The sequence below is a fragment of the Zootoca vivipara genome, chromosome 12 (assembly GCF_965207765.1).
Source record: "Zootoca vivipara chromosome 12, rZooViv2.hap1.1, whole genome shotgun sequence".
Taxonomy (NCBI): Eukaryota; Metazoa; Chordata; class Lepidosauria; order Squamata; family Lacertidae; genus Zootoca; species Zootoca vivipara.
Window position 1 is genome coordinate 20,366,557 of NC_142595.1, and position 27,857 is coordinate 20,394,413.

Consider the following 27,857-nt stretch of genomic DNA (forward strand, 5'->3'; position numbering starts at 1 on the left):
GTGGGGTCACTTAGAGGAGAAGATGGTGAAATGCGAACAGGGGACAGAGGAAGGGCAGAACTCCTCAATGCCTTCTTTGCCTCAGTCTTCTCCAAAAAAGAAAACAATGCCCGACCTGAAGAATATGGAGCAGATGATTCAGCAGGGGAAACACAGCCCAGAATAAGTAAGGAGATAGTACAAGAATACTGGGCTAGTTTAGATGTATTCAAGTCTCCAGGGCCAGATGAACTACATCCAAGAGTATTAAAAGAACTGGCAGAGGTGATTTCAGAACCACTGGCAATAATCTTTGAGAATTCCTGGAGAACAGGCGAAGTTCCAGCAGACTGGAGGAGGGCAAATGTTGTCCCTATTTTCAAAAAGGGGAAAAGAGAGGACCCAAACAATTACTGCCCAGTCAGCCTGACATCAATACCAGGAAAGATCCTAGAGCAGATAATTAAGCAAACGGTCTGTGAGCACCTAGAAAGAAACGCTGTGATCACTAAAAGTCAGCATGGGTTTCTGAAAAATAAGTCATGTCAGACTAATCTGATCTCATTTTTTGACAGAATTACAAGCCTGGTAGATGAAGGGAACGCTGTGGATGTAGCCTATCTTGATTTCATCAAGGCCTTTGACAAGGTGCCCCATGATATTCTTGTAAAGAAGCTGGTAAAATGCGGGCTAGACAATGCTACCATTAAGTGGATTTGTAACTGGCTTACTGACCGAACCCAAAGGGTGCTCATCAATGGCTCCTCCTCATCCTGGAGAGTAGTGACTAGTGGGGTGCCACAGGGCTGTCTTGGGCCCAGTCTTATTCAACATCTTTATCAGTGACTTGGATGATGGGCTTGAGGGCATCCTGAGCAAGTTTGCAGACGACACCAAATTGGGAGGGGTGGCTAATACCCCAGAGGACAGGATCACACTTCAAAATTACCTTAACAGATTAGACAACTGGGCCAAAGCAAACAACATGAATTTTAACAAGGAGAAATGTAAAGTACTACACTTGGGCAAAAAAATGAAAGGCACAAATACAGGATGGGAGACACCTGGCTTGAGAGCAGTGCATGTGAAAAGGATCTAGGAGTCTTGGTAGACCACAAACTTGACATGAGTCAACAGTGTGATGCAGCAGCTAAAAAAGCCAATGCAATTCTGGGCTGCATCAATAGGAGTATAGCATCTAGATCAAGGGAAGTAATAGTACCACTGTATTCTGCTCTGGTCAGACCTCACCTGGAGTACTGTGTCCAGTTCTGGGCACCACAGTTCAAGAAGGATACTGACAAGCTGGAACATGTCCAGAAGAGGGCAACCAAAATGGTCAAAGGCCTGGAAACGATGCCTTATGAGGAATGGCTTAGGGAGCTGGGTATGTTTAGCCTGGAGAAGAGAAGGTTAAGGGGTGATATGATAGCCATGTTCCAATATATAAAAGGATGTCATATAGAGGAGGGAAAAAGATTGTTTTCTGCTGCTCCAGAGAAGCGGACACGGAGCAATGGATTCAAAATACAAGAAAGAAGATTCTACCTAAACATTAGGAAGAACTTCCTGACAGTAAGAGCTGTTTGGCAGTGGAATTTGCTACCAAGGAGTGTGGTGGAGTCTCCTTCTTTGGAGGTCTTTAAGCAGAGGCTTGACAGGCATATGTCAAGAATGCTTTGATGGTGTTTCCTGCTTGGCAGGGGGTTGGACTGGGTGGCCCTTGTGGTCTCTTCCAACTCTATGATTCTATGATTCTAATTTTGCGGCACTGTTCCCCCCACAAAAGTGTTTTTTTCCGGTCATAGTGTCCAAAAATGCATTATGACTCCGAAAAAGTGCTTTTTCAGGGGCATATTGTGCCACGAAAGCAGGACAACCAGAATGGCCACCATTCTCTTGTGATAAAAAATGGGATGTCCTGGTTCTTCTGGGATACTTGCAGTGTATGAAAGCAGATTTTGTAGGACCAATATAAAGCCTTACGAAATTGGAGTTTGAAATTTTGTGGGGAGTCTACATGAGGAAAGTAGGCTTCTGGCAGCAGATGGCCGCCATCTCAACTTGTGGAGGATGACTGGGATATTGACAGAGGGGGCAGAACTAGTGGTCGCTTCTGCGTCCTCTCCATGCAGAGTTGAATTGTAGAAAAAGAAAAGTCTGAAGAAGACATCTTCTTACATGTGCTCATATCTAATTTTACCAAAGAACTTTGATGCCTTGTAATCCAGGATACCAATAATGTGAACATGGAGGTCTTGCTATCTGAACACAATGTGTTCTAAGGAAATTGACCATTAGGCAAGTGTTAGCATAATGAGTGAACAATTTCCATTGATTCCTATGGGGAAATTTCTACTGCAATCCCGTCCATGAAATTTTGACCCGCAAATGAGAGAAAAATCACATAATTTTGACCCCTAAATGACGGGGAAAGCTGCACTGTTTTATCCTGTACTTTCCATATGTCCCATGATCGTATTATAAAGTAGTTGTGTTCTATGTTATAAACCAAGCACTGCTAGTTGTTGTTTCTTTTTGCTTTATGATGTATTTCTTATCAATAAAAATATCGCTGTGGCGAAAACAGTTTTTTTATTCTGAAAGTAAAAAGTTTGAGAACCACAGCTGTAAAGTGTGGCCCCCCTTTGAAGGCTGCTTAGAGAACAATCCTTTTGGGCTCTGAAGAGCTATCACAGGGAGGAGTTTCTTCTTACGAGGTGATTCTGAGGGAAAGTGGAAGATTTGAGATAGGAAAGAGTTTGCACAGGAAGAGTGACTAAAAAGCACCCTTCAGAGGAGGCAGTGGAGGAGGCAGCTGCAGCTTTCTGCCCTCGCACAGCATTCATCAAACAGCAGCTCTGCAGCCGGGGAGAGAGAGGAAACTGAGGCCTACAGGAGCCTTGTAGACCAGAGCTGTGTGGCGGCAGACAGACCTGGGAGACCAGTTGTTACACACTAGTGGATATGAAACGACACATTGTAGTTTTATATTGTGAAGTGCCCTGAGAACTTTGGGAATAGGGTGGTATACACATAATAATAATAATAATAAATAATAATAATAATAATGGTACAATAGTAATGGCAGCAATGGTGGTGGATAACTGGTTCATTATTAGACTCTATTTTTAAAAAAATACATATTAAAATGTTTTTAGACCACCTTTGAGAGCAGAAGCCCCACCTCAAGACAGCTTACAAAGTAAAATAAAAGCACATAAGTAAAACCGCTGATAAAACAACTGTCTTTTTAAAAATGTTAAAATCCAACAAGAAGATATGGCTCAGACCATCACAAGCACCTCTCAAGAGAAGCTGAGGAAAACAGATGTGTCTTCAGAGCTTTCTTCAGTTCCTTTTTTAAATGAACCTCAAGGAGCTTTAGAACACAGACAAGTGCAGGCAGTGTTTAAGTTACATACAAGTCAGACCTAAAACATGGTGGGAAAGGGCAAAACTGGAGACTACATCAGAGTTTATCTGAAGTAAGTTCATCTGTCTTTCATTGTGCAAACTTTGGTAGACGGCTGGCATACTGTTTGTGGGAGATGGAAAAAACGCACCAATTCCATTTTGGTGTGCATCTGTGCATCCTCTGATTCTCATAACAAAGTAAATAGTATAATGTGTGATATAGTGGAGTTTTAATGCTTAGCACAGGAATTAAATACCATAGTTGGTAACCCTATGGTACATTCTGTGTGGTCTATAAACAACTGTACATTCTCCTCCTTCAAATATTTTTAAGCAGTTGAAACGTGTTAATATATTTCCTCCTATCCCTTAATCTTTTCTTTTTTGCACAGGTATTGTGGGACCACGAGTGTCTTTTGTAAGAATTTCCTTTTCTTCTCATAAGCTGTCAATGTTAATACCGATTTCTAGGTCTAAATATGGCAGAGCATTTCCATTAATGTGGATATGGACTCCTGTTGTCTGGTGCTTTCTAAGAGGCTGAGAAAGAATTCACTTGTGTTTAGCTTTTGTTATTGCAGTGATGTTGGAGAGAATTTAAACATCTATGGCAGTGCTCCCCAACCTTTTTATCGCCGCGGACCAGTCAACGTTTGATAATTTTACTGTGGCCCACTGAGGGGGGGGGAACGTTTATTGTTTATATTTTATTTAGATTGTTTTGATTTAATAATTTTAATTTAATTGTATTTAATGATCCTTAGGCGGCCCGGTACCAATTGATCCACGGACCGCTACCGGTCCGTGGCCCGGGGGTTGAGGACCACTGATCTATGGTAGTTCATATTCTTCTTGGAGTACACTTTGGTACCTTATAGGTCATCATCTGTATAGTTCCCATGATTTAAATTTTTTTTTGCTACCGAGTCCTTTCTACATTCAGTGTTATTTTTCCATCTGTTTCCTTGCAAAAATAGTTATTTAATTTCAAGCGATATCGCTGTGGCTGCTTTCACACCATACATTTAAAGCACATGACTTCTGCAAAGAATCCTGGGAGCTGTAGTTTACCTGCAGTTTCCAGAACCATTAACAAACTACAGTTCCCAGAATTGGGGGGGGAGCAATGTGCTTTATATGTTATTTAAATGTATGGTATGTACCAAGCTAAAAATGCTGAAGGTGGCACAGTGTAGTCAAAACCAGTCCCTAATTTTCTCCCTCCAACTTTGGACCTGGAATGGATTTAAAGTGGTTTACAACATGGCTGTTCAATGCCAATATAGTGTGTTCTGAGGTTTCTGTTCGCCTGCCTCTTCTTCCCTCTTGCCTGCTTGAAGTTACACACTAGTGGATATGAAACGACACATTGTAGTTTTATATTGTGAAGTGCCCTGAGAACTTTGGGAATAGGGTGGTATACACATAATAATAATAATAATAAATAATAATAATAATAATAATGGTACAATAGTAATGGCAGCAATGGTGGTGGATAACTGGTTCATTATTAGACTCTATTTTTAAAAAAATACATATTAAAATGTTTTTAGACCACCTTTGAGAGCAGAAGCCCCACCTCAAGACAGCTTACAAAGTAAAATAAAAGCACATAAGTAAAACCGCTGATAAAACAACTGTCTTTTTAAAAATGTTAAAATCCAACAAGAAGATATGGCTCAGACCATCACAAGCACCTCTCAAGAGAAGCTGAGGAAAACAGATGTGTCTTCAGAGCTTTCTTCAGTTCCTTTTTTAAATGAACCTCAAGGAGCTTTAGAACACAGACAAGTGCAGGCAGTGTTTAAGTTACATACAAGTCAGACCTAAAACATGGTGGGAAAGGGCAAAACTGGAGACTACATCAGAGTTTATCTGAAGTAAGTTCATCTGTCTTTCATTGTGCAAACTTTGGTAGACGGCTGGCATACTGTTTGTGGGAGATGGAAAAAACGCACCAATTCCATTTTGGTGTGCATCTGTGCATCCTCTGATTCTCATAACAAAGTAAATAGTATAATGTGTGATATAGTGGAGTTTTAATGCTTAGCACAGGAATTAAATACCATAGTTGGTAACCCTATGGTACATTCTGTGTGGTCTATAAACAACTGTACATTCTCCTCCTTCAAATATTTTTAATGCAGTTTTGCCTATTGCACGTCCCCAACCTTTTTGCAAAAATAGTTATTTAATTTCAAGCGATATCGCTGTGGCTGCTTTCACACCATACATTTAAAGCACATGACTTCTGCAAAGAATCCTGGGAGCTGTAGTTTACCTGCAGTTTCCAGAACCATTAACAAACTACAGTTCCCAGAATTGGGGGGGGAGCAATGTGCTTTATATGTTATTTAAATGTATGGTATGTACCAAGCTAAAAATGCTGAAGGTGGCACAGTGTAGTCAAAACCAGTCCCTAATTTTCTCCCTCCAACTTTGGACCTGGAATGGATTTAAAGTGGTTTACAACATGGCTGTTCAATGCCAATATAGTGTGTTCTGAGGTTTCTGTTCGCCTGCCTCTTCTTCCCTCTTGCCTGCTTGAAGTCCTGTTCAGCATCAGTTATTTTTCCTTGGGTGGACATTAAAATAGCCAACAAGTTAAACCCAGATTTGTCAAGCTCCAACTTAAATATCCGCTGTGGTGGTTTTAGTGTTCTCAATTGGCTAGAAGTGCAAGGGAGTATAATTATACCTTGACTTTATAGATTTGTCTCACGGCTCGTTTATTCTAAACCGTTTTGGAGGGTGGCAGCCTTTGCTAAATGCTCTACCTGCCAGCTTTCTTTGACGCCCACCTTGAATGGGAGATTATGGTGTCTCCCTCTGTCGCTTAGTTCTTCACAGCAGTGATGATGCACTACTTGCTTGATGTAAAGTGGAAGGTTTTTTTGTTATTTGAAACAAAGTCCCCACACAGTCTTACCATGACACTACCGGTATGGTAATTTACTGCTTCACAGGGGCAAACCTTGAATGCTGTGGAAGGTAAGATTAGTCAGACAGATCTTATCTGTGGTGGGACAAAATCCACTGTCATTGAAATGAATGAAATGTAGCTTGCATTCATGGTTTGCTCAGGAGAATTTCCTGAAGAACTGTGACTAATGGTTTAGTGTGGAGGTGCCATTCGGTTTTATACCCCATGCCCCCAAATGTTTTGGGCCGCCCTGTACAAACCCCCTCCCCCAATCTCTGTCCTGAACAGCTGATCAGTACTGTGTGAGTTACACACATACCTATTTCTTTTAAAATAAGTGGCCTTGGGACACTTGGGGGATTACAGGCTACAATTTGCCTCTGCCCCTGCAAAGTAATATGTACCTGGATGCAGTTCTTATATTAATAGTTGGGGGCAAAAACCCTGAGACCACCATCTGACTAGCATAACAGGTAGCACCAACCCTGTCAAAACATATGAAGAAAGTTAAGCCATGAAAACCAAGTTAGATATCATAATACTTGAATTAAGAACATAATTTTAAATGGGTGCTGACAGCAAAAGCATTTTAAGATGCTTCACAACTTTTGATGTTTCAAATAAAAAATGCAGTTAATGTGTTTTATAACTTAATTCATATTGTCAGGCTTTGAAGGCTTGACTGCAAACATTTAAAGCCATTATTATTCTACTCTGTTGCTTACCTTGCTAGAAGTAAAATCTTAGATCTGTGATGAGTATTATCCCAGGTTATCCATTACTCTAGTTTGTTAAGAAACATAAAACCTCCAAATGAGCTCTACCTAGAGCAAACTATTCAGGTTTTGGAAGGTTTGTTTGATCTAGTTTGCAAAATTTCTGGCTTCTTCTGCAAAGTATTTTGTTTTGATTCAGTAAGCTTTCCTCCCATTGTGAATAGCAGGGGATGGGGGAATTATAACTGAAAGTGTCACAGGGGCAAAGGGTGAAGGCCTCCCACACCATGGTCCTGCTCCAGATCTCTTCCAACCTACCTCTCTGCACCCCCCTGCCAAGGCCAAATAACTTCATGTCTAGTTTGTCCTATAGTTCTTGGAAAACTTTCCCTATGTGTCTATAATGTTACTTAAGCAATGTTGATGGAAGTGAAATGACAAGGGAAGTGCAAAATCAGGAAATTAATTTTAAAGTGGGTGGGAAACCTTGGGTAATTGCTATACAGACTTCTTCTTTTTTTAATGTGTAAGTAATATGAAGAAAATGGCTTGATCTCTGTTGCAACTTGCAAAGTTGGGCAGTTAGTGCACCTTATGACTCTAAAATATGTCCCAGAACTCTGATTTACTTCGGAAAAACCCTCCACTGTACTGTATTAAAAATGACAGAGGTTAGGGACAGAAACACCTATCCTTTTGGTCAAACTGAAATTGAAAGTGACATAAAATCATTTTTGGCACCTAGTGCAATAAATGTTATGAAGAAGACATGTTCAGGAGAGATTAGGTGCCCCTCTCAAGGAGAGAGGACATGAATTCACTAAACAAGAAGTATTTGTGACTCAGAATTGTTCATTGTACAGAAGATGAAAGAATCTGCTCTCTGGGAAAAAAGAGAAGCGATCTGAGCAAGTGGGAAAATTAGAATTGACCTACTTGGCGAGTCAGCAAGAGGTTTGTTAGAGATTGCAAGGAAGGAATGTCTGCTTTGAAATGATAGAGCTGGTGGTGATGGGATGTTCACTGTTATGTCAGGCCACACCAGGCTCAAGCCTTGCTGTTTTACAAGGTTTATTAAGCAGTTAATATTAAAAAGGGATGGCTGTATCTGTCAGTTTCAGTTGCTTTCAGTTTCTCATTTTTTCCAATTTTACTTTCGGTTGTCCATATTTTCACATGCACATTTTAAAAATCCCCCACTAATACATTTGTATGCAGTTTTGCCTATTGCACGTCCACACATTTTTTAAACCCTGTTTCCCTCTAATATAATGCAAATTTGTGTATTATTTTCACTAATATATGCACTTGGGTGCACACTTTACCCTAGTATATGCATTTTTGCATACATTACTGAACGGTGGTATTGGAATTTAGTATATAATAATAACAATAAATAATCTGTCTTCTCTGATTGGTGCATCTTGTACAATCACAGTACGCTTTTCAACAATTGGTCAGATGCACCTTTTTACCCAGTTATTTGGTTAAGAGGATATTTTTTCCTATTGCTGCCTTATGTGCACTGCTGTTCTGGGATGCTATTTTGTCATAGATTGTTTTGTGGTTTTATTTCATGGTTTTATTGTAAATTGTACTGGTTTTAATTGTGGCATTTTTGTTACCCACCCTGGAACAATTTGGTAAAGTGGGGGCTATAATTACAAATAATAATAGTTCTTACAGTCACCAGAAAATTTTTCACTTTGTAAAAACACATGCACAGACAGATGCCAGAATCTGGAAATAAACTATGTTTGAAATAAACTATACCAGAAGAAAACATGTTTCTCAATTTGGCTGAGGAGGTTTTGGTCCACCCATGGGTATCTGCAGGCATTTTTCTGGGGTGTGAATGGGCCAAAGCAAATTCTTCAAATAACTAGCATCAGAGAACACGGCTGCCATTTCTAGCCATTTCTACCTAGGAATGGTGATTCCTAGGTAAACCTAGCCTGAGATACTGTGCTTGTATTCCAGGACTACACCATTGTTTCTCAGTGGATAGATCTCTCTATCTACAGGTGGGCCTAACATGCAAGCAGTGTCTTTGAACACACCAGTACATTTCTTCCATTCTTTCCCTGGCTCCCTTCACCTCTTTCAGATCTTAATTGCATCACTGCTGCAGTCAACTTCACAGCCCTCACTCATTGCAGTTCCCTAAAAACAAAATTTGCACTAAAAACACCAACACACCAGGATAACGCAAACCAGTATAACAGCAGAGGACAACGTCAGGGTTGTCATACAGAGGTCTAACTCCCATCAGCAAAATGGGTATAATAAAACTGGGCTACTTTGCCACACTCACAGTCACAGCCTCAACTCCTGCAATATGGGTTTAATAATGATGATATGCATTGGCATTAACAGAGTAATTTTTAAAATGGTTATGAACTAAAAAAAGATTCAAGACAATGAGTCTTTCTTATTAGTCTTCTGTTTCTCTAATTGTCTATATCTGCTTTCCTAAAGGCCAGTCATTGCTAGGACTTCATTCATTAACTAAAATTATTAAAAGTAGGAGCAGCCTAGTTTCTTGCAAAACAATTTAGAATAGTGGCTGCACATCTTGCTTCTTATGAAGGCTTGAAATCTGGAAGTTATATATGACTTATTAAGGTGGGGGTAGCCATGGGTCTACCCTATTTCTTTCTTTCTAAAAGATGGAACTCTGGGGATTTTGACTTCGCTGAAGTGGGTGCTCCTGGGTCCACGCCTACATATTAGCCATGGATTTGTTACAATAAAATAGCAGAAAGAGAAAGTAAGATGAGGTTCTCTGTAAATGCATGTAAAATAGTATCTAAAAAGCATTTAATTTTTGAACACTGCTAAAATAACAGGGCAGCCCACGAAAGAAGAGATATTGCTCAGAGTATTGATGAGTTTTGATGTCCCCTGCTGCTTCTGTGGTGCCCCCAGCCATCTACCGGTACCGGTATAACCTTTCAAATACTAGTTCACAGATGGAGAAGAGGAAATTAATACTGATGTCTTTGTCTGTTACTCTTTCAGGTATCATTTGGGATTCCTGCCTGGTGGTAAGTGTAGCTTTAAAATTTTGATCAGAAAATAGAATTGTACCAATAGTGTAGACTAGCGAACCATATGCTAAGACTACAGTAATGACACATGCTGAAGCTGAACCAAAACTTTATGCAACTTTGATTTTAAAAAGTCAAGATTCAGTTTGTTTTTAATTTCAGAAATGTCCAAATGTTGCTTTTGACTTTGTGGGGTACTTCAAAATCAGAATCATGACATAATAACTGCTGGTATCAAATTGACAAATTCAGTACAGTACAGTACTTTAAAAATAACTTTTCTTCCTTCCTAAAGCCTTTCACTCTGAAATACAGTGGTGCCTCGCTAGACGAATTTAATTCGTTCCAGTGGTCTTTTCTTATAACGAAAAATTCATCTAGCGAATCCCATAGGAATGCATTGAATTTTTTTTTTAAAAAAATTGCCCATAGGAACGCATTAATTGAATTTCAATGCATTCCTATGGGAAACCGCGATTCGCTAGACGAATTTTCCGTAAAATGAATTCGTCTAGCGAGGCAACCTCCGCTCGAAAAAACCTTTCGTTAAGCGGAAATTTCGTTAAGCAGGGCATTCGTTAAGCGAGGCACCACTGTATTCTGTAATTGTGAATTTAAGAAATGTTAATTTGAGGAAATTTGCATGAGGAATGTTTGCTCCAACTTCTCCCCAAGTTTAATGTATAGCACATCATATTGTGGAGGCAGAGAGTCACCTGAATAGTGTACATCTACACATTTTTCAAAGGTGACTCCCTCCACCCACTGGCCTTCATGAATCTGGACGCTTTCTTTTTCTTTCATTGAAAGTTGACATTCTCACGGCACCTTTTGTATGCATATTCATATTGCTGTGGACAGGTTGCTTTCCATTCTTTAAAGTCCTCAAAACAGAATTATTGCCAGTTGTAGAAAAACAGGTTCATTACTGGAAAACATTTTGCTGAATTTTTGTAGGAAAAGCAATTGATTAAGGGCTTTTTGTTTTACTTGCTTTTTTTCATTAATCATTTTTAGCATCATGTTTTCAGTGTTCAGCCATGAGAGTGCTAGCTTAAAAAAGAAGAACAAGCCTGGGGTTCTTGAAATACTTTAGAGGTTGTACCTAAGTACTTTGTGTCCATGTGCACAAAACCTTCACATTTCCCACCCTTCTGTATTTGAGGAAACCAAATGGATTTGGATTGATGCAGGCCCCACCTGCATAGTTTCAGATGGTCATGAGTGGTTCAGCATAGTTCTTTGCCCGAGGAACCTGTAGAAGGAAGGGATATTGTGGTCACATAGTAACAGGGTCTACCAGCTGTGTGAGGTGATCTGGGTACTGCTACTGGATTATTCACTAACATCCAAAGAGAGGGTGCTAACCACATTATGTAGACTAGAGCCTGGACAGAGTGCTTTGATGCTAACATGGACCAATGATGCTGTCACAGGCCGGTTATGACTACTCTAGAGTAACGACTCTCCACATTCTTGCCTTTTAAGGTTTTATTAAGTGCAGTCTATATACAGTGATCCAGCTATACAGGGTACATCCTTCTAGTCCGAACCAGAACCCGAGAATGGTGCGCCCCGCGTTCTCTTCCAGCATAAGAGTCTGGGCACGCCAAATCGTCTTCCCCGCCTTCTCCTGCCTAATTCCGGAACCGGAGGGAAGAAGGGCCTCCTTTCCCTGTTTTCCTTCTCCCCCTTTTCCTCCTCTCTCTCTTCCTCCCCTATGTGTAGCAGGGGCTCTCCTATGCTGCCAGAGCCCTGTCTCCTCCTTTCTCTCTCCTCACTCGACTCTTTCCCCTCCCCGCTGGCTTCGCTGCTGGTGGAGGAGCTGCTCCTCAGGATGGGAGGGGGCTGTCTGTACTCCCTGCCCCTTACAGATGTTTTCAGTTTTTCATGAGGAGGGCTATTTTTGTGCAATGTTGATGTCTGTAGCCCAAGGAGCAACAGTTTTGCCATGACAAAAAGAAATATAGAGATGGTACAAAGATGCATACACCCTTTTACAGATGTGCACACTTCCACATAGGAAATGTATGAGGAGTAGTGCTTGAGGTTTGTTTGTTTGTTTGTTTGGGAGCCTTGAGTAAGACAAAGGATGACTGTAAGAGTATTGGGTTGGTTTTATTCCTCCCCTAATGATCAGGGCTTCTCTGATCTGACCAAAAGACCAAGAAGCAAGAGAGGTGTCTTAAGCTCTGAGACATAAAAAAGACTGTAGCTAGTGAACCAGTTAGAGCTGGGAATAGGTACTCTTAGCACTGAAGCCACCTGGTTTCAAGTAGCAAATATGGCTTCTGGAGCCCAAGCAACAAACCTGTTCTTTCTATGGGACTGCAACTCTGCCTAGAACAGGACACCCCACAAAATTCCAGACATGGAAATTGTCCCTGCCCACAGCGCCTCCATCTTGTCTGGAATTGGTTTCAATTTATTGGGCCACATCCAGCCTATCACCACCTTCAGGCTGGGTCAGTATCTGTGCTTCAGATGGTATCTTGATTTAGATGGTACAGAGAGATATTGGGTGTGACCAACACATTAATAAAACTTTGCTCGAAATCCACTGATGACAGCTCCCAACAGCTTCAAATAGATGTTAAATAGAATGGGAGACAGGATAAACCAGGCATCCCCAAACTTCGGCCCTCCAGATGTTTTGGACTACAATTCCCATCTTCCCCAACCACTGGTCCTGTTAGCTAGGGATCATGGGAGTTGTAGGCCAAAACATCTGGAGGGCCGCAGTTTGGGGATGCCTGGGATAAACCCTGCAGAACCCTTCAGGTGAATTCCCATGGAGACGTCTTCTGTTGCTCCTCTCTGAAATCACCCGATATATCGGAACAAAAACACTGCAAGGTGGGTGTTTGCAGCCCCCAATCCATGTAGGCATTCCAAGAGGAAGCCATGGTCAGTGGCATCAAAAACCACTTAGAAGTCAAAGCATCAGCACTCTAACATCCCACTCCTGACAAAGATCAACTCAAGACAACTAAGGCAGTTTCCCCTACCAAAACCCAGTCTTAGTTGGATTGGAATGGGTCTATATAATCTCCTTCCTCCAAGTATGCCTGAAGTTGCATCACCACTGCCTTCTTGATTGCCTTGCAAAAAAGGGGATATTGGCGATTGGGCAAAGGTTGTCTAACACTTTCTGGCCCAGGCTGGTCCTCTTAAGGAAGTGGTATACCACTGCTGATACCACTGGTCACCAGCATTTATCGTACCAGCATTTATCCTCCTGCAGTGAGGCATTTATCACTCCCTGGACCCACCCACTCAATCCCCTTTGGAAGCTTTTATTAGCAGATAAGGACAAGGGTTGAGAAGGCATGTGGTAGACTGAATTCCTTCCAATAGCTTTCTCACATGTTCAAGTCATACTAATTGAAACTGATCCAGTAAAAAATGAGCAGATGGTGTGCTGGACATTTACATAGGACTAGTGCTAATTTTGGACAGATCCAAGTGATTTTATCCTCAAAGCGCTTCACTAATCTGCCACAGCAGTCCTCTGATGGTACCATCATCTCCTCCATCTGGGTAGATTCCCTTTGCCAAATGGAAAAGCTCTGCTGGATAGGTACTAGAGGATGTACTGGTGGCAGAGAAATAGGACCTCTTCACCACCATCATGGTCACATGGTAGGCCCAACAATGTGCTTGTACCTGTGTTCAGTGAGATATGTCTCAGGATGTGCACCACTTGTGATTCAGTCATCATCCTTCTTTATCACCTGTAGCTCCCTGGAATAATAAGGAAACCTGAAGTCTCCACAACTTTGAAGAGGGCATCTGGGGGTATTTGGGTGGAGGTCCCTTCCCTTTCTGTCTCTCTCTGTTCCATAGTGAGACCAGGGTTTCAACAGGAGCTCTGATCATGTCAGAGCCTTCAAGAATTTCTTAGATTTTATAAGTCTCTGAACATCTTAATGGGTCCTCTACCCCTGATGCCACAAATCCAAACCCATGACAATGGGTTCACCACAAACCCTAATACCAACAAACCCTAATACCAACAGATCCCTGCCTAACTCTCTTGCAAAGACCAGATTCAGGGTATGTCCTGTGACATGGGTTGCATCATGATGGATGTGGTGTTCCCCCTGACCACGCAGAATTGATTTTTGTACACATTTGCACATGTTGATAGTAATTATCTGAACAGCAGTGCTTTTAAAACCCCCCACTAAGTTAGAGAAGGGGTGTATAGAGAAGATAGAACAGTCAGAAAAATAATCCATATTAGCTTAATTCCTTTCATTGTCTTAAGAAATAAAATTCCAGCATGATAGCCACTCACCCCCTCCATTTACTGTCATGGAGTGAAGGGGGGAGAGCTCTACTTCCAACACATGCTCGTCGCTGGCAACACAGAAATGTCAGAAATGCAGTGGTGCCTAGAATTCCCACTAGGATGGTGTTATCACATTTTAATATGAGTCTCGGTGCTTCTAATTGCTTTCAAATCATTGTTTTCCTGCATTTCCTTGATGAACCGGGCATCTGGCGTCATTGGAGAGACGGTAAAGCAGACAGCTGTGTTCGGAATTTTTTAAAAAAACCCTGATTGGAACACATAAAAGGCATAAAAATTAGATTTTTCTTCCTCCAAGAAATGTTTACATCCATATTTTTTTTTTAAAAAAATAAACTTTCACTATTTGTGTTCATTTGTTAAGCAGTCATAGGTCTGTATTAGGGCTCTTCACATCAGCTCGTTTTTGTGTGTAATGCATTTTGATTGCATTTGACATATCTATTTTAATATGCTGAATTTATTGTTGAGCTGCCTGCTTTGACAGGTCTGATCTAACAGGGAATGCAAACCACAGCAGTTAGAATGGCTTTTAAGCTTGCTTTCTGTTTTCAAGGCTAAGGTGTGTATGTATGTATGTATGTATGTATGTATGTATGTATGTATGTATGTATGTATGTATGTAATAGGATGGTTCTTGATAATGTTAAGTGTGCTTAGGCCCTATTGAAATATATATGAAAAGTTAGTCACAACTAACTTGATTCCATCAGCTTCAATGAGACCTAAGGTTGGACAACTTAGCCTGGATCCAAATGGAGAAAGAAAGAATCCTGTGTATAGATAGAGATAGCTGTGTGTAATGTATATTCCAAGGATATTGTGCCCCATAGGCTTCTGCTTTCTACATTTCCTTTCTCATTGATAGTCTCCATCTCAGCAGTACTTCCCTTGAGCTTTAACTTGTGCTTTTGGAAATCTGTGGTTAGCAGTTGTCCAGAATCATTTCCCCTACTAGCTTTCCAAAAAAAAGGGGGGGAAGGGGGGTCAATTAAGAAATAGCAGGGCATATAAAATAACACTTCTGGCTGTTCTTAAATAGCATACTTAATTTATTCAAAGTGCTTCACTATTGTTATTACAATGGTCATTGTCATGATTATACACATACTGTATTAAAATAGAGAGCTGAGGCTGGGAGAAAGATAGCTTTCCTTTAGGCTACAATCCTATTGTTGTTGTTGTTTAGTCGTTTAGTCGTGTCCGACTCTTCGTGACCCCATGGACCATAGCACGCCAGGCACTCCTGTCTTCCACTGCCTCCCGCAGTTTGGTCAAACTCAGGTTCGTAGCTTCAAGAACACTGTCCAACCATCTCATCCTCTGTCGTCCCCTTCTCCTTGTGCCCTCCATCTTTCCCAACACCAGGGCCTTTTCCAGGGAGTCTTCTCTTCTCATGAGGTGGCCAAAGTATTGGAGCCTCAGCTTCAGGATCTGTCCTTCCAGTGAGCACTCAGGGCTGATTTCCTACAGAATTGATAGGTTTGATCTTCTTGCAGTCCATGGACAAAGACAACAGGCATACAATCCTATAGTACAGTGCAAACTTTCTGGGGAGTAAGTGCTGTTAAACTCAGTGAGGCTTTCTTCTGAGGAGGTATGTATAGGATTGCACTGTAAAGATGCCTAGGTAAGATGTGTTTGTGGCAGAAGTGAGGTTTGCAGTAGGGACTTCTCAGTTCACACTCCTGGTCGCTCTGTTACAATGATGCAGGGAGGAAGAATAAGGGTGTTTGACATTCCTGGTAGGGATATTGGTTGTCATCTGACGGGAGTCCATAATGCCTGATCCACACTTAATACGACAGTCTTGCTACCATAATTGAAATTACTTGGGGGAAGGGGAGAATAGCTACCCCTAGCAGCTCAATCATGCAGAGCAACATCCAACCTGTTCTTAAATTTTGATATTTCCATTTCTTGACTATGTACAAGTGTGTGTATATAAGGAGAAAGAGAGGGAAATGTACTGCACTAAGTGTGGAGCTGCCCTCTTAAGCCATACTACAGCCACACAATGGTAACTTACGCTTGTGCTTTAGTGCAATGATTGACAGAAGTTAGATTGGGATCTACTTAGTGCTCAAAGTGCCACCCCAGTTTTCAGGTGGATATTAAATTTGGCCTAACCATCCCCTCTTCATTTTTCCTCCCACTTTGGGCATTGGAGCTCTGGATGCTTTGCAATAGATCAACAAGGGTTTTCAAGTTACAGATAGGTAGCTGCGTTGGTCTGCCATAGTCGAAACAAAATAAAAATATTTCTTCCAGTAGCACCTTAGAGACCAACTGTGCATGCACACGAAAGCTCATACAAATGACTAACTTAGTTGGTCTCTAAGTTGCTACTGGAAGGATTTTTTTATTTTGTTTAAAGGGTTTTCAAGTCTTAAATGTCTAACAACTAGAGATTCTATTCCCCTTGCATCTTATTTAATTGGGTGGGAGGTGTGAACTGAATTTTCCTGTAAAATAACTAGGAGCTTACTTTTGGTGCTGAACATAAATTCCTGGGCTGAGGCAGCCTCCTATTAATTTTTGTGCATATCTGTCCCCCTCTGTTCCCCACCATTCTTTTGTACCTGACCAACTCAGTTTGCAGATCCTATTACCCTGAAGTCTGTTTGCCCCTGCTTTATACAGAACTTAAAGAGATTTGGACATGGGGCAGAAGGATAAGGTTTCCTGTGCTTGATTTTAAAGCTAGGAATCTTTTTTTTTAAGCAAGCCCCACACCTACTGAATTGAATTGTTATAGAGGTGAAGGTGCTGTATCTGTTGGCTTTTCTATATATACACACCCAAATACTTTACTTCTGATATAACTGTTTTGCTCTCGGTATTCTTGTTCATGTAGTTATGACAAGGATAAGTGGCAAATTGTTAAAGCAGCAACCAAGAATGCAAGATTTTGCTGTTAGAAGTGAATTAGTCCTCTTTGAAGCCAAAGAGGAGTGTTCTTGAATTAATGGAGTGTGCCTAGATTTTTTGGCTAAGTTCTGTTTACTCAAATGTCCTTGCTCTCTTGATGTGCTGAGGGGTTCTTGCATAAGTTGTAAGCAAAAATCAGAAACTCTGGCCTGCCTTGGATTTATGATGTGACTTACGCTGCCAGGGGTAAAGCACCAGATTGTCAATATTTATGCCTCGTTGTTAAAATATATATTCTGCTGAGTGCTTGTGGTTCCTCATGCTGTTGAAGTGCAGGTAACAGAACTTGGATCTCTTTCTTTCTCTTTAGAATTAATTGTGATGTTATAGAGGGGCTTAATTCCAGCCAGGATTCAGACTCAAATTTGCTTTTGGAATAAAAAGAATGAAGATGCATGCTTCTGAGCAAGTGCAAAGTGCTTTTTCTCCAAGGAAATAACTGCAGCTTGTCTTCTATAGCTGGGTTTAGTGAGTAGAGCTTCCTGGAACTAGAATGATTTTCAGGAACAAAAGCTTGAACTCCAGCAACTCAGTCATAGGGTTGAAAGGAGTCTTGTAGGCCATCTACTCCAACTCCTGCTTGATGCAGTAAATCCAGAGCTAAAGCATCCCCTACAGATGGTTTTCTAGACACTGCTTGAGGGAACCCATGCTAGGTAACTGGTTCCAGTGCTGAATTGCTTTTAGTGTCAATGATTTTTGCCTAATGCTCAAACTGAAATCTGCCTTCCAGTATACAAATCCTATTATATTTAGTCCTACTCTCTGGAGGACCTTAAAAGAAGTTTTTGTCCTTATCTATGTGACAACCCCTTGGGTTTTTGAAGGGTCCTAAGATGTCCCCACTCTTCTATGCTTCAGACTAAATGTACTGAGATCCTTCAACTTTCCCACTGCTCTAGGGCTTGTATTTCCCATTTGTTCCCCTTTTCTGACTGTGCCTGGAATACTGTGTACAGTTATGGTCACCACACTTCATAAAGGATATTGTAGAGCTGGAAAAGCTTCTTCTTTGGGGCCAAGTGCTTAGACACAGCAATCTACCATGACGCCATTAAGAAAGCTCTCCTGATGTGGTTTGCACAATAGCCTGATATGAGAAGCGGAGCGGAGTTTCCAGTAAGGCAGAGAAAAAGTGAGACAGAGAAGTCCTTGGGGAAATGTCTGGGATTCATTCTGCTAAACACCTTTGTTGAGCAAATTATGCTGCTGGATAAGGGAGGACCAAATACTTACTAACCTTGTTCAGGGAAACAAGGAATTTCTTTGGCAGTGTTTTACCAGTTGCTGGAAACTTTAGGGGTGGGGGCGGGGAAGTGCTGTTGCATTCTGGTCCTGCTTGTGGACTTCTCATAGACATCTGGCTGGCCATTATGAGAATAGGATGCTGGCCATTGGCCTGAACCAGCAGGCTCTTCTTAAATCCCACATCATCTCTGTGTTGAACAATTTGTAACCTACAAATTCCATGCAGGTGAGTAAGGAGGGTCAGATTGTTCTAGTTGTCTTCCACCAGCTCACTTGCTTTCTATGCAAGCTGCAAAGGGAGGAACATTTCTTACCTGCAAAGAGGCTAGTAGCCTACATTTCTATACTAGCCATGAAGTATGGCCAACATGCAAATACACAGTGCTAGCCTGTTAACAGGTGAGTGTAAAAACGTGCAGTTTAATAACTTCTGTGAGAAGGAAATAGAGCAGGCTCTTAAAAGGCTGTACCCTGAATTTAACACCATAGTCTAGATCAGGCATGTCAAACCTGCGGCCCTCCAGATGTTTTGGCCTACAACTCCCATGATCCCTAGCTAGCAGGACCAGTGGTTGGGGAAGATGGGAATTGTAGTCCAAAACATCTGGAGGGCCGCAGGTTTGACATGCCTGGTCTAGATGGTTGGAGAGGTTGGAAGGGGGCTACAGTCAGAAAAAGGTTGAGAAACTAGAGTTTCTCAACCTTTTTCTGACTGTAGCCCCCTTCCAACCTTGTTTCCTTCCTGTGCCCCCCCGTCCTACCATTAGAAAGGTAGCTATTTAAATGCTGTGTTTGTAAATGGAACAGCATCCCACACACTAACACTGCTGCAGCCACGTACGTTGCCTCTGAAAAATGAGATGTGGACAGTTTGGTGCGCACAGCAGTGGAGTGCAGAACTAGGAGGGAGAAGGAAGCGGAAGTGACGTGTGGCGATCCATCCACTGGAACGCACTGTTACTTCTCTGTTCATTCTACTTCTCTATTTGCCCTTTTCTTTTCTCAGTCACTTCTCTGTTTCCTTCACTTCTCACTTCCCTCTGTAGACCCCTAGTCTTGTGCTGTGGCCCCCCATTTACGTTATTTTCCCCTGTGGATCCCCTTGGAATATCCTGGGAGCCTCTAGGGGCCACTGCTCTAGATGAGTTCTAACTTATTTAAACCTTGGTTGTTTTTTATTTACTACTGACCTTCATTAAGACCACAATATATTTCCTGCTGATTCATGCAGTTTCCATCATGCATTCTGTTCCTATTTTGCAGTCAGCTAAATGTTTTTGACCGGTACTCATAAGGCATGAAGGTGATGACCTGCCTCTGTTTGTCTGCAAGGTACTGGGCATATTGCACTAAAGTTTGGTGCTGTCTGCCCAAAGAGATTATAATCTCTACTAGATTGAGGTAACCGGGATAGAAGGAGAGGCTGATGATTTATTTACTGTTACTTTTTATTGATTAACTAGCTGGCCTTGCCACGCGTTGCTGTGGCTAATCCCTGTGACTCCCCCCACCCTGTTCCGATCCATGACGTATCCCACCCCTCCCCCCACCCCTGGCTTACCCCTGTGATTCCCCCCACCCTGTCCCGACCCATGATGTATCCCGCCCCCTCTTCCCCCCACCCCTGGCTCTTCCCTGTGAGTGGTCCCACTGAGTCCTGACCTATCCCATCCCCTCCTCCCCCCAACCCCCACCCAGGCGAGTCAGTACCTCCATCTGGCCTAGTCTGTAAAGGCTTCGGCCTAGTATGTAAACAGGAGCCGAGGTGCTGTTGAGAGGGAAGGTTTTATAGGTGCAGTACCAGTGTAGCCGCTGCTAGAGGGTGATGGTTTGCAACCTGGTTCTTTTCCTAGCATGCATTTTCGTCTGAGTGGTGTGTTTTGAAACACGGGGTTTTGGGTTTTTTACCTGGCACAGGTGTGACATCTGTCTTTGAAAATGGTACGGGGTTACTCTCATATTCACATGCGGCATTGTGTCAAGATTTGAACGCAATCAGTCAAGCGGTTTTGGTGAAACGTGGATACTAACGGACCTGGCCAGTTTACATTTTTATATATATAGTTTTTTCAGTGCTTTTAGTTGAGCAGAAGTTAATAAAAGTATATTGAATTAAAGCATGAGTAAAAGCAACCTAAATACACAAATACATGCATGACCGTTCCTAGTTGTCATTGGCCTGATATACACAGCAAACTATTTTTTTTACTTACTGCGACTGTATCTGATCCTGGAGAGGAGCTTATTGTCATTTTGCTTCTCCCTGCACTGTTAACTGCAGTGAACTGAGCCAAGGTTTCGCATAATGTGCCACCAGAACCAGACCTCAATTTAAGATTTCTTCTTGCTAATCTTGAGTTGTAACTGAGGCTTGTTCTTAAATCGTACAGAGTTGAACCGTGACATTAATTTAAAACAGGTTCTAGGTCTGAGTATTAATAAAACCCTCAGTCTCAATTGTTTAAAATGCATTTTTTAGCTTTTAGCTAGTTTGCCTCTCCTGATTCCTTGGGGTTCCCCCCCCCTCTTTCTCAAGAGGAGGTTGAGGTTATACAGTATTGGTCAGCTTCACAAAGAACATGGAATTACCTGGGATCAGAGTAAAGATACCAAATGTGCAGTAGAATGGGGAGTTAGGGAAGAAGTAAAAAAAAAAATCAAGGCTTTCTTTTGAGTTTTATGGCTCTGGTCATTTAATGAAATGCTAGAATTGTAGGACTGAGCTTTAAGGAACCTTTGGGCTGTGAGAGCCTTCTAAACTGAGGCACATCCTCTCTGTGAATCTCTGGGAGCCAAGCATCTGCATCAAAGAATGGGGGTGGTACAACTGCTTTCTGTTTGAAGAAATCTCAAGGGATACTTAAATGAGCACATGTCCCCACCGTTATTTTATGCTCATGATGAACCACAGAGAGGTAAAGAAATGGCACCTCTGGGAATTGTGTACATGATATATTGTCTCCATGTAATGTCACCTGAGCCATGGATTAGCACAATGAGAGTGTCTAGGGATTTCTAAAGCCATCAGGCTGGTGCTGAGCTTTAAGCAGACACTGCTCAAATTCTATTAAAAGTTTCCTTTTTAAAGTTTCAATAAAATCTAACCTGCAAAAAAAAAGACAAAAAAGTTTCCTTTTTCACCATGAGGGCTAGAAACTTTCATTTAACTTCTGGTAAAATGCAGGCTATGCCAGCTTGCTTCCTAACAGGAGGAAATAATATGAATGTTGATAAGTGAGGAAGAACTGTGGTTATAGTTTCTAATAAAAGCGCATTCACTTGAGAGCTACAGTTTAGCACACAGGGAACCAGGAATACATAACAGGCATCTTCCTTGATGTGGGCTACACCCCCATGATTTTGCTGTTATGGTTTTGCTCTGCTAGGCTTCCAACAAGGATTGCAGAAAGTGTGCCGCCGTCCTCAGAAAATGTAGGACCTGGCTGGGCAAGAGAGAGACTTTCCTGTCCATTAGAGCCACACCAGCGTAATCAAATAATAATATCCAAATTGTGAATTGATTTGGAGCAATGGTAAATAAGTGGTGACTCCTGTCTTAGTTCTGATCAGTTGAGTTTACCTCTTGCCTGACCACCATTTTCTTGCAGTAATACAGAATTTGCTTTTTAAAAAAAGGAATTTCAACTAACTTACCCTATTTGTCTGCCAACCTAGCAGTTCGAAAGCACGTCAAAATGCAAGTAGATAAATAGGAACCGCTACAGCGGGAAGGTAAACGGCGTTTCCATGTGCTGCTCTGGTTTGCCAGAAGCGGCTTTGTCATGCTGGCCACATGACCTGGAAGCTATACGCCGGCTCCCTCGGCCAATAATGCGAGATGAGCGCGCAACCCCAGAGTCGGTCACGACTGGACCTAATGGTCAGGGGTCCCTTTACCTTTACCTTTACCCTATTTGTAGCTTCACAAAATAATGAATATTAAATGCAAGGCTGGTGTGTGTGTGTGTGAGAGAGAGAGCATCGGGCACCTATTGCGGCCTGTGCCCCAGTAGCGGCCCTGCTGCCAGTCTGTGGAGCCTTCTGGTCCTGCTGCTGCCATTACTTTCTGTTGCTGTTCATCGTCTTCTTTGAGTGGATGAGTAGGAAAAGAAGCAAGAAAGAGCAGTCTTTGCATACTTTCTCTCTCTGGAACATGATGCGAATTAGACCCAGAGGTAAACGAATGGACAGTGGCAAGGAGGAGGAGATGGATGTTCTTGGCATGGGCCACACTAAGAACACCTTGCTCTTGCCCCTCCCTCCAAGACTTTGTAACCTGCACTGCTTAAATGTTCATACAGTTTGACAAATTGCCCCAAATAACATTACCAGTTCATTATCTCACAGGATTTGCTTGACGATTATGTCACCATATGAATAAAGTGTCACTACCCCTGTTACATTTCAAAGATTGCTCAATACACACCTGCAGCTATTTTGGAAAGGCTGCTCCCCACTGCAGAAGTATAGCAATGCTGGTATGTTACAACAAAAACAACACATCCTTGTGGTACCTTTTAAAATTGGGATTACCAGTGGTCCTCCAGATGTTGGACTCCAACACCCATCAGACCTACCCAACATGGTTAGGGATTATGGAAGTGTAGTCAGGTGGCATCTGGTAGTCAGGTGGCATCTGGAAGGCCACGGTTACCCCTCACTGCTTAAAAGACTAACAAGTTGTAGCATGAGTTTCCACAAACCAGAGTCTTAATTTGTCAGGGGCAAAAGAAATGCAGCATTGCAGCAACAAGGGCTGATGTAGGGGAAACATGCCTTGTGGAAGGAGCAGGTCCACTGACAAGTGACAGAAGGCAAGAATGGAAAATGCAAACCTACTTTGCAAATGTGTCCTGGATTTAAAACGTGTGTCCAGTGCATATTAAATAGCATTGTAATAGTTCACAGGTGCACACAAAGTGCTGTGAGAATAATCTTGTTGCTGGTGAGTATGCTAATTTACACAAGCTAGAGGGAGGGTTCACCCACAGAGTTAGGTGCCTATACAAAGGGGCATCATAGATTAATCCCTGCAGAGTTAAGACAGTGTGTGCTTTTTAAGTATTGTTGTTTATGCTATGTAAATTCCCATAAAATAGCCTTCTCGACACATGATACAGTCAGGATACGATTTTCTTCATCGTAGCCTTTTAAGTTTAGATTTTTTAAAAAAGCAATCCAGTCTATATTTTGAACACCAAACAGAAAGAGGGCAGAATTTTTATGCAGACTTTTAATCCATTTCCCTTCAATTGCACCCCCAACAAACATTATTTACAAGCACTTTAGTTGGCCTTTTCCTGATTTCCTTAAAGTCTATGCTTGCTGTTCTTTAACAATAGTAGATCCCACCCCCACCCCCTTCTCTCCTTCCTTTGGGCTGGAATTTCCTCTTTCCAAGGCTAGGTTTGCTTTTTGAAACATGCTTGGCCACTGTTTGCTTGCCTATGTCGTTTTGGTTACTGCCATCTGCCTCCTCTATGAATGTCAGGAAGCTTGTCAGGAGACAGCAATAGGGTTAAAAAATTGATTTGTGCTTGTGTATGTTCATTCTCTTCTTTTTAAATATTCTCCTATTGTTGAGAAGATAGAAGATTTGCCTTGCTTTTTCAGGCAAGAAAAAAAATGTTGCACGCTGCAGCCCTCCCTACTGGCTAAACTAGACTACTGCAACTTGGAAGGAAACTACAGTATTCAGCGAGAGAGAACTGCATTGTTGGGTCCCCCACTTGACAGTTTGCCTGCCAATAGCAGTGGAGATCCCTTTTGTCTCATGAATATTTACCAGGGCTGCCCCTCTCCTTCCCAGGCACCGTGATCAGCATTCTAGAAAATAGCATGGCAACCAGGCCATCCTAAGGTCTTGCAGAGGCCCCTCAGCCCTGAAAATTAGAGTATTAAAACAACATAAGCTTACCATTAGAAAAGCAAAATTTGCAGGAATGTAAGTCACCTGGATATTAACACTGGGTAAATGAATTGTGTGTGTTTTTAATAGTAAAACAGCATTATGTTGGTTAAAACACACAGAATTCTTTTTACTGAAGTAAGACAATGAAGTGAGCATTGTGATACATTAACTCTCTTCCAAGTTAACCATGAATTACACTGGAGTGCAAATAAATGGAAGGGGCATGGAGCACAGCAGGGATATCAGGCTGGAAGTCTGGTTGACCTGGTTGACATCCTATACCCTTTTAAAATGTGGGTCTTTTGGGGGAGAGTTAGTGGGTTATTGTTTTTATTTTTATTTTATATATTGTGATCTTTTCTGTGAACTGCTCTGAGACCTCCGGGTATAGGGTGGTATATAAATTCAATAAATAATAATTCTGAAATCCCGAAATCTGCAGGCAGCATATAATTTTAGGTTTTCTTTCATGTATCGTTAAAAGTAGGGCCTTCTCAGTGGTGATATCCAGGCCGTGAGAGCTTTGTGCACAGCTGTGTGTGTAACAACTGGGTGGAAGGATCTGTGGACTGGGGAGATGCTTCTTTTAGCAGGAGCCACATACCCTGTTATCCCTGCTCTCTTACTAGGCCCCACTGGCTTCAGTTCAATTCACGCATCCACCAAATCTAGCATGGGAGGGTGTAAGTGAACAATGTGAGCTGCCTGGGTCTCCCATTGGCAGAGGGGTTTCAGATTGACTACTCTGCTTTGAGGTTCTGCAAAGGGGAAAAAGAAAGGAGAGATGTGTGAAGGTGGTGTGATAATAGGTATGGTAGCACTTTCTTGTTTCCTCTAGTTTGCTCTTCTAGAGCACCGACTGAAAGGCTGAGCACTGAGCAACTTCTCCCTCCAGCTTGCCAGACACATACTCAGGGTATGCTACGGATGCTCATGTGCCCTCCTTTTTTATCATGTTCCTCACAGCTTAAGCTATATTTTGGAAGCAGTTGCCATGGCTACCAATGGAAATATTGCTATCAATAAGCATGTGTACCATTTACTTGTTTTGTTGGTGCCCCCTTTAAACAGCTTTCATCCCAGTCCTGCAAAGTGCTTTAAATAGAGTGGGAGCTGGGGAGTGCTATTGGGACAAAAGTCTCAAAATCAGTGGCTACAGGCGCTGTGTGCACTTCTGGAATACAGTGGAACCTCGGTTTACGCCTACCTCCGTTTACGAAAACCTCCATTTACGAACGCCGCGGACCCAGAAGTGTTTACATCTGGGTTCCGTGGCGTCGGATGTGCAGACGCAATCTGTGCAGCTCGCGCATGCACAGAAGCGCTCTATTGGCGCTTCGCGCACACGCAGAAGCGTACCTTTGGCGAGCGAATGCCTCAGCGAGCGAACGCCTCCGCGGAACGGATTGCGTTCGCAAACCGAGGTACCACTGTAGTGTATCAGACCCTTTTCTTCTAGTACTTGCCTGGCAACAACTGTTTCTTTTTCACAATTTTTAAAAACATGCAGCGCAGCAGAAGAAGTTGACATGATAGTGCTCCTTTATTGGAGGCCTCTTTAGAGAGAAACTGTCTTCCAATAAAAAGTCATCGCTTCATCTGCTTTGCACACATCTCTTTCATAGGGATTATCACAGCGACAATGCTATTAAACCCTGTGGCATTTTAGTAGTCTGTTAATTTGCTTTTCACTTTGTTTGATTAGCAAACTGGAGTACCTTAATGAACAAAATTAGCTCTGAGACGCCATTTTTATCTGTATCACTGAATCTAAGGCCAAAAGGGACCTTTGGATAACCCAGTCTGAGTTGATGTTTGTTGTCAGCTATCCTGCCCTATGTTGCTTTCTGCAGACAAAACCACAATCAATGTTGTGCTGGAATTTAGTGGTAGCCTGTATTGGTTTGTTTTGAAATTCGTGTTTTTTTATTTTTGGCTAAGCCGTCCTAAGGTTTGTTCCAGGCATCATTGGTAAAGCCCTTCCAAACTGTTGAATCTAGTGGCGGTGGTCCTGGTGGGGGTGTGCCTTGACCAGTAACCCAAGCTCTGTAGTTTTTGTAGACACATCAGCTTGACCATCGACTCAGGAAAAATCTTTTGAGTCAGGCCCTACAAGTGCATTTGAGGATCCCACTTTCTCGGTTTGTGTAGCCCAAAGAATTGGATCTAAGGACTGGACTAAAAGTTGGGAGCAGGAAAAATTGTGTGTGTTGTGAGGTGGCCTCTCCAAAGGTAGGCTACTTGATCTGGAGGGTTGCATACATTAGGTTCCCAGCCTCTGCTGTTATCCTGCATCCAGATGGTGGTGTGAGTTATACAGTTGTGTTATTTTAAAGTTCACTGTAGCTTTGTGAAGGTGATTAGTAACATTTTGATTAGATATTTGCAGATTTGAACATGTTTTTTACATGCTAATATTAGCTCTGAAGTGTGAGGGTTTTGGGGAGCGGGCAGTGGGGGGGGAAGCTATGTCCTCAATCCTGTCTTAGAAGCTGAGCTTTCTGTTATTGAAGCCTTTCACTCTCATTCCAGATGCTTATAAGCTGGTGGTGGTTACCTTTGTGGGGAGGGGGTACACCAGTGCACTTTGCATTTGCTCAGAGGCACTCTTACTGTTACTACTTCATTTGTTTCTATGGATAAGTCATTGCATTGAAGAGCAGGTTCTTGGCCTAAGAAGTGCTGGTTGAGCCCTGGCTGGAGCTGCCCCATAACATTCAAATTGGCTCCAAGATTTGCACTTATTGGTGCTGAAAGCTACCTAACAGCACACATTCAAATGGGTATTTAGGAACCGATGAGGCCTACAAGCCATTCTCACTGAGAAACGGTGTGCGTTTTTCTAGTTCATAAATGTGTTCAAAAAGGGATGTAATTTATAATGGCAATGTTGACAGAGCCTTTAACTACAGCCCTGCAAAATGGGAGGCCGTGATATCATTTTTATGTGTGAAAAAGGTTTACAAGTGCAGCTGCATTTCTTCTCGATAGCCAATAATTCAGGGGAACGGCTGCAGTAAGGAGTGTTAAGCTGCAGTATCAATAACACTTCTGCAAATCTGTTTTGGGAATGTGCATTATTGTTAAATTAGTCTCTGAAAATCTGGAGATACTGACACCATGGAGCATGAAGGCAGATGGAGTCTGGATCATCAGCTTTTATTTCCAATGAGATACTTGAGGGTTCATTAGTTAGAAGCGGGATTTTTGGTTTCTTCCTACAGGCTTTCAAATATTCAGGCAGAGTAAGGGACTTTTGCTTCCTTCCTGACAGGAACTAGTCTATCATAAAAGCATAAACTCAACCCGGTTAATATTGATTTTTTTCTAACCTAAAAAGGCTCTTAATGAAGCTCCAGGTACCCAG

The 27,857-nt window shown here is 42.0% G+C and overlaps 1 protein-coding gene across 3 annotated transcripts in view; it reads left to right on the forward strand.

Moving 5' to 3' along the window:
- The window catches only part of SKAP1 (src kinase associated phosphoprotein 1), a 295,737-nt gene that overhangs the window by 16,123 nt on the left and 251,757 nt on the right, over nt 1-27,857 (forward strand). For all 3 annotated transcript variants that reach the window (XM_035134221.3, XM_088654906.1, XM_088654907.1), the window contains exon 3: nt 10,057-10,082. In XM_035134221.3, coding sequence (XP_034990112.1) covers nt 10,057-10,082 — 26 coding nt within the window. The remainder of the gene's footprint in view (nt 1-10,056; nt 10,083-27,857) is intronic.